Source organism: Salvelinus sp. IW2-2015, linkage group LG14 (genome assembly GCF_002910315.2).
Source record: "Salvelinus sp. IW2-2015 linkage group LG14, ASM291031v2, whole genome shotgun sequence".
NCBI classification, from domain to species: Eukaryota; Metazoa; Chordata; class Actinopteri; order Salmoniformes; family Salmonidae; genus Salvelinus; species Salvelinus sp. IW2-2015.
Window position 1 is genome coordinate 28,753,393 of NC_036854.1, and position 7,772 is coordinate 28,761,164.

At 42.9% G+C, this 7,772-nt stretch overlaps 1 protein-coding gene across 1 annotated transcript; it reads left to right on the forward strand.

Moving 5' to 3' along the window:
- The first annotated feature begins 655 nt into the window (after window positions 1–655).
- LOC111972532 (E3 ubiquitin/ISG15 ligase TRIM25-like) lies at window positions 656–7,269 on the forward strand. The gene is made up of 6 exons (XM_023999534.2): window positions 656–1,301; window positions 2,127–2,222; window positions 2,481–2,714; window positions 2,825–2,984; window positions 6,193–6,354; window positions 6,458–7,269. Exons 1-6 carry the CDS (start codon window positions 723–725, stop codon window positions 6,976–6,978), a joined length of 1,752 nt encoding a protein of 583 aa, XP_023855302.1. The 5' UTR covers window positions 656–722; the 3' UTR covers window positions 6,979–7,269.
- Window positions 7,270–7,772: the final 503 nt, after the last annotated feature.

Consider the following 7,772-nt stretch of genomic DNA (forward strand, 5'->3'; position numbering starts at 1 on the left):
AATATGACATTCCCTTTTGAAATGAAGGTAAATTATGTTGATTATGCCTAGAACCGGCCCTAGTTGTATGGGACCAAGTCAATAGGCTTTTCAAAACTTTCCCKTGTTATAATGTTGCCACAGTGTTGTGTTGTCAACAATAATAATTCAACAAAAAATTGCTTGTGAAGTACAGTATGGAGAATAGGGTTTTACCATGTCTCCAGTGTTTGGAAGCCTCCCTCCTTTCTCCACCCTCTATCTTCTAACTAACCTGTTTGATAGGATCGGCTGAATAACTACACATTATGTTCTCACAGCACCTTGCTCACAGCGATCCCCTTGAACACACTGTCAGTCTATGACCATGGATTACCATTGATGCAGTACCAAGTGAAATGGAAGCCCAGTTCACATACTCCAGTGTCTCCCCCTGATCTTCCACCATACCGCCTACTGAATTTGTTCTCCTGAATCGTCACGTCAGTGTTCCTCAATAAATGTTGTAATAACTATGTACTTGGAGGTGTGGTTTGTGTCTAGTGAATTGTCTATTGAGGAGTATACTTCCTCAACGACCTCTGTCCAATCACAACCACTATTTTCTGGTCTCTATCCAACGCCACACCCTGTAGAAATACAGAGTACACACACAAAACCAGGAAATGTACCGACTCAGAAGCACAAACAATTCTAGAGAAACTACAGTGATTCTCAGTCTGCACCAAAGTGTGTGCAGCTAAATGGCAGCAGCCATGGACTCAATCAGTTGTTCAATATGTCTGGATCTACTGAAGGATCCAGTCACTATTCCCTGTGGACACAGTTACTGTATGGGCTGTATTAAAGACTGCTGGGATCAGGATGATCAGAAGGGTGTCCTGATCAGCTGTCCCCAGTGCAGACAGACTTTCACCCAACYGCCTGTTCTAAACAGAAACACTATGTTTGCTGATTTGGTGGAGAATCTGAAGAAGACAGGACTCCCATCTACTCCCCCTGCTCACTATTATGCTGGACCTGGAGATGTGGCGTGTGATGTCTGCACTGAGAGAAAACTCAAAGCTGTCAAGTCCTGTCTGGTGTGTCTGGTCTCTTACTGTGAGACTCACCTCCAGCCTCACMATGAATCTCCTGCCTTTAYGAAGCACACGCTGGTCAAAGCCTCCACACAACTAGAGGAGAAGATCTGCTCTCGTCATGACAAACTACTGGAGATGTACTGCCGTACTGATCAGCAGTTTATCTGTCTGCTGTGTGTGGTGGGTGAACATAAAGCTCATGATACAGTCTCAGCTGAATCAGAAAGGACTGAGAGACAGGTAAGGACAATCTGTAATTGCTGCTCTTTCAGAGTATCACTGTGAAAATACCATTCATAACTGAATATTAGTGACTACTGTGACAAATACGATTTGATTTGATTTGATTTGATTGCTTGTAAGTCAGCCAACACCCAAGCATCTAGCTGTGCTAATATTCACACTCGTGATGTAATATTTACTGAGACCTGAAGAGTTGCATTGCCTCCTTCAGTTAATGCCCAGGCTTTGGGTTAGCAGTCTAATGCACTTTTCTGGCATGCAGGATACCCGGGATTGAACCCGATCTGTCACATGCGTACAGATGCACACAGACACACACATTGCTTTTCCTCCATTATGCATAGACTCTGACCTATCATAAAGTTTCATCTGTTTTCACTAAGACAGAATCACTTGTACAAATGAACCATGGAATTACATGTTGTCACGACTTCTGCCGAAGTCCAAGCCTCTCCTTGTTCGGGCGGTGTTCGGCGGTCGACGTCACCGGTCTTCTAGCCATCATTGATCCATTTTTCATTTTCCATTGGTTTTGTCTTGTCTTCCTACACACCTGGTTTCAATCCCACTCTTACCTGTTGTGTATTTAACCCTCTGTTTCCCCTCATGTCTTTGTCAGAGATTGTTTGATGTTCAGTTTCGTGTTGTTTGTATTGGTGCGCGACGGGTCCTCGTACCCGCTTTGTTTTATTGTTATTATAGTTTTGGAGTTATGTTTTGTTTATTGTTATTAAAGAACTCCATTACCTTAAGTTTGATTCTCCTGCGCCTGACTTCCCTGCCACCTATACACACGACTCTGACATATGTGTTTAACTGCAGAGCCAGCTGGGGGAGGAACAGCAGAAATCCAAACAGAGAATCCAGAGGAGAGAGAAAGAGATACAGGGGGTGAGACGTGCTGTGAAGTCACTCAAGGTGAGTGTTGACCATTTATCAATGGTGGAAAAAGTACCCACTTCTCATACTTGAGTAAAAGTAAAGATACCTTAATTGAAAATGACTCAAGTAAAAGTGAAATTCACCCAGAAAAATATTATTTTAGAAAGTCTAAAAGTATTTGGTTTTAAATATACTTAAGTATCAAAAGTAAAAGTTTAAATATTTTCAAATAACTTGGCACCATTTTCACCATCACCAGTTGATTTTTTTCTCTCTTTCTGTTTGTCTTAACAGAACTCTGCACAAGCAGCAGTGGAGGACAATGAGAGAATCTTTACTGAGCTGATCCGCTCAATTGAGAGAAGGTGCTCTGAGGTGAAGGAACAAATCAGAGCTCAGGAGAAAGTTGAAGTGAGTCGAGCTGAAGGACTCCTGAAGCAACTGGAGCAGGAGATGGCTGAGCTGAGGAGGAGAGAAGCTGAGCTGGAGCAGCTCTCACACACAGAGGACAACATCACATTTCTCCAGGTGACATCACTGGATTTTTTTGTCCACAGCATCAGGTGTTTCTGATGAAAGTGAAATGTCTTTCTTTCTCAACAATAATCTTTTCCCTGTTTTCTGATCCGTTACTGTAGAGTTTCCAGTCTCTCTGTGTCTTTCCTGGATCTGAGGTCTTACCCTGCATCTCTGTCAACCAGCACATCTCATTTGAGGATGTTAAGAAATCAGTCTCTGGGCTGAAAAGTCAAGTTGAAAAGATCTGCTCTGGGGAAATTGCCKAAATCTCTGTAAACGGTTGGTAACATACACTTTTTGGACAGTGAAGCTAAAATGTGTAAATGTCTCTCTATAATCGAGCATTTTGGGTTTGAGATCAAATGTTTTATGAGGTGACAGCTCAGAATGTCACCTTTAATTTTAGGACATTTTTATACATAAATGTTTCAGAAATGGAGGCACGTTATGTGTCTAGTCATCCATTTGATTAAGATTTTTTTCACAAGTATTTTGACAAATTCGCGATGCACACAATGCCCTCTCCCTTCGGCAAATCCAACCACGATGCCATCTTGCTCCTACCGTCTTATAGGCAGAAACTCAAACAGGATGRATCAGTGACTAGAACCATTCGACGCTGGTCTGACCAATCTGAATCCACACTTCAAGATTGTTTTGATCACGAAGACTGGGATATGTTCCGGTCAGCCTCAGAGAACACCATCGATCTATACGCTGACTCGGTGAGTAAATTTATAAAGAAGTGCATTGGAGATGTTGTACCCACTGTGACTATTAAAACCTACGCTAACAATAAACCGTGGATGGATGGTGGCATTCGCGCAAAACTGAAAGCGCGAWCCATCACATTTAACCATGGAGAGGTTTGGGAATATGGCTGAATGTAAACAGTGTAGTTATTCCCTCCGCAAGGCAATCAAGCAAGCGAAATGCTGGGACAGGGACAGTGGAGTCGCAATTCAATGGCTCAGACACGAGACTTATGTGGCAGGGTCTACAGGAAATCACAAACTACGCTTCACGCTTCCAGACAAACTAAACACCGTCTATGCCCGCATTGAGGATAATACAGTGCCACCGTCACGGCCCGCTAACAAGGACTGCACCACCCCACCTCTCCTTATCTGTGGCCAACGTGAGTAAAACATTTTAAGGTGTTAACCATCGCAAGGCTGCTGGCCCAGACAGCATCCCAAGCCGCGTCCACAGAGCGTGCGCAGACCAGCTGGCTGGTGTGTTTACGGTCATATTCAATCGCTCCCTATCCCAGTCTGCTTTCCCCACATACTTCAAGATGGCCACCACTGTTCCTGTACCCAAGAAGGCAAAGATAGCTGAACTAACTGACTACTGRCCGTAGCACTCACTTCTGTCATCATGAAGTGCTTTGAGAGACTAGTCAAGGGTCATATCACCTCCACCTTACTGGCCACCCTAGACCCACTTCAGTTTGTATACCACCCCAACCGGTCCACAGACGATGCAATTGCCATCACACTGCCCTATCCCATCTGGACAAGAGGAATACCTATGTAAGAATGCTGTTCATTGACTACAGCTCAGTCTTCAACACAATAGTACCCTCCAAACTCATCATCAAGCTGGAGGCCCTGGGTCTCAACCCCGCCCTGTGCATGTCCAGGCCCGTCTGAAGTTTGCCAATGACCATCTGGATGATCCAGATGAGGAATGGGAGAACAACTCCACTCGCTGTGTTTGGAGGAAGAAGAAAGATGAGTACAACCCCAAGAACACCATCCCAACCGTGAAGCATGGAGGTGGAAACATCATTCTTTGGGGATGCTTTTCTGCAAAGGGGACAGGACGACTGCACCGTATTGAGGGGAGGATGGATGAGGCCATGTATCGCGAGATCTTGGCCAACAACCTCCTTCCCTCAGTAAGAGCATTGGAGATGGGTCGTGGCTGGGTCTTCCAGCATGACAACGACCCGAAACACACAGCCAGGGCAACTAAGGAGTGGCTCCGTAAGAAGCATCTCAAGGTCCTGGAGTGGCCTAGCCAGTCTCCAGCCTGAACCCAATAGAAATCTTGGAGGGAGCTGAAAGTCCGTATTGCCCAGCGACAGCCCCGAAACCTGAAGGATCGGAGAAGGTCTGTATGGAGGAGTGGGCCAAAATCCCTGCTGCAGTGTGTGCAAACCTGGTCAAGAACTACAGGAAACGTATGATCTCTGTAATTGAAAAAAAAGGTTCTGTACCAAATATTAAGTTCTGTTTCTGATGTATCAAATACTTATGTCATGCAATAAAATGCAAATTAATTACTTAAAAATCATACAATGTGATTTTCTGGATTTTGTTTTAGATTCTGTCTCTCACAGTTGAAGTGTACCTATGATAAAAAATTACAGACCTCACATGCTTTGTAAGTAGAAAAACCTGCAAAATCGGCAGTGTATCCAATGCTTGTTCTCCCCACTATACGTCAGTGTTTCTTTCCAATGGTACCAATGATGTACCAATTATATGCATATCCTGGCTTCAGGGCCTGAGCAACAGGCAGATTACTTTGACATGTCATTCAGGCGGAAATGGAGAAAAAAGGGGCTAGCCCTAAGAAGTTTGTACTCATTGCGTACAAAAAATATAGGACCAAATACAACACTTTTGAATACTTGAATACACTATAAGTGAATTTGTCCAAAAACTATATGTATTCAATTGGACGGACTAGATACATAAAGTGCTTGAATTTCTAAATGGTAAAACAGATATTAATGAAAGGTGACATTATATACTGTGCCCGTATACCAAACATTTGATCTCAAATCCAAAATGCTGGTGTAATGAACATGATGGGAGACAGAGCTGGTTTCAAGCGCAGGGCGCAGCAGGTGTTTGTTGTAAAGGACCACAGGAGGAGGCAGGTAGCTGTGTCCAATGGCAGACAGAAGGTCATACAAAAACAAGGCAACAGTACAGGCAGGGAAAAGTCATTCGGGAGATCAGGCAATAGGTTGATAAGAAGAAATACGATAGGCTAAAGTACAGGCAGGGAATAGGTAATATGCGTTAGTGAGGCAGGTAAAAAACTATCATACACGGGAGGATAAAATGTATGTGAAACTCAGCGCTTCAAATAGACGTGTGTCACAAAACAAGCAATACCTCACAATGATAGGGTGCAAAGAACTGAACCAAATAGGTGTGATAATGACATACAGGTGTGTGAACAGGTGGTCAGAATTCAGGTGATTGGGATCTGGAGGGTGAGCTGTGTTCAGGGGATCTATGTGTTTGAGAGTGTGAGCTGGAAGCAGACGTTACAGCTGGAGTATAGAGACAAATTTATACATAGCTTCACTGTCCAAATAAATACAGCCGGAGTCCATCTGGTGATTGATATAACTAATTACTTAAACAAATGACCTAAACCTCTTTCAATCACTGACCCCTTTGACTTTCTGCTATGTTTATGTCGTGATCAGTATTGTGATATTTGATTTCCTGTGTCTCCATAGTGACAAAAGTCCACATTGTTACACCTTCTGAGCCCCATTATCCTCCGTCATTTGGGAAGCCTCAGTCTGGACTGTCAGTTGGAGGACTAGCATCACGTAGGAATGACATCACCTGTCAGGAGACAAGGCCTGAACCCAAGACCAGAGAGGAATTCTTGGAATGTGAGTAAAGGACATACTGTGCATATGCATGTACACAAACACACCTGGATGCACACATACATTTCACCAGTTGTTTATTCTTTTGTTTATTCTTTTTCTTTAGATTCCTGTCAGCTCACATTGGATCCCACCACAGCCCATACAAATCTGTGTCTGTCTGAGGGGAACAGAAAGGTGACATGTATTAACAAGGTCCAGTCCTATCATGACCATCCAGACAGTTTAACCACCAACTACCAGGTGTTGTGTAGAGAGGGTCTGTCTGGAGTCTGCTACTGGGAGGTAGAGTGGAGTGGGTGGGGGGTTATTATAGCTGTTTCATATAAAGGGACAAGCAGGAGAGGTTTTGATGAGTGGTTTATCATCAGTAATCAGGCCTGGTGTTTGATGTGTAGTGTCTTTGGCTACTCCTTCGTTCACAATAGTAAACAGACTGACATATCTGTCCCCTGCTCCAGCAGAATAGGAGTCTACCTGGACCACAGGGCAGGAACTCTGTCTTTCTACAGTGTCTCTGACACAATGACCCTCCTCCACAGAGTCCAGACCACATTCACTCAGCCCCTCTATCCTGGGTTTTTTGTCTCTAGTGGATCTGTAAAGATACTGACACCAATACAGTAATGAACTTTGTTTAGAATACRATTTTTTTAAATGTATTTTACCTTTATTTAACTAGGCAAGTCAAATTCTTATTTACAATGACAGCCTAGGAACAGTGGGTTTACTGCCTTGTTCAGAGGCAGAATGACAGATTTTTACCTTGTCAACTTTTGGTTACTGGCCCAACGCTCTAACCACTAGGCTACCTGCCGCCATATAAATATATAACATCTTCAATTAAGATTTTAAAATCACTGCAGAACATAGTTAGAAACTATTACCAAGTTTAAATAAATGTGTACATGAWTGATCCTTACTGTCTAGTCCTTTCTTTAAAAATGATTTCATTTAAAACACCCTAGTTCTCCTAAATGTGGACCATACACTCTGAGACTAGTCACGCAAGACAGTGGTAAATTGACATTTTGATTCTGGTTTTGTTACTTAACATACATTACAATATATTACTGTTGTATATTTATATTTTTATATTTTCTGTATTTAAACAAGCAACAATGAATCTGAGCTGTAGAATTAAGGCTCCTAGACACATAGCGGCTGGTAACCTTATGGTTTAGGTTAGTCTCCTTGCATGGGGCCAATATCTCAAGCCCAGATTGTCAAAAAGTTATACAAATATGCATACAAGCAGAACACCAATAGAGTAATTTTAGGGCTAAACCCTGAACTGAATGGCCCATAGGTGGCGCTATAATAAGCACTTAAATTCAAAAGCTCAGCCCAGCCACATCGTTTGACATGTAGCAATGCAAGTCTATACTGTGTTTGTAAAAAGCTAAGAATTTTGTCAAAAG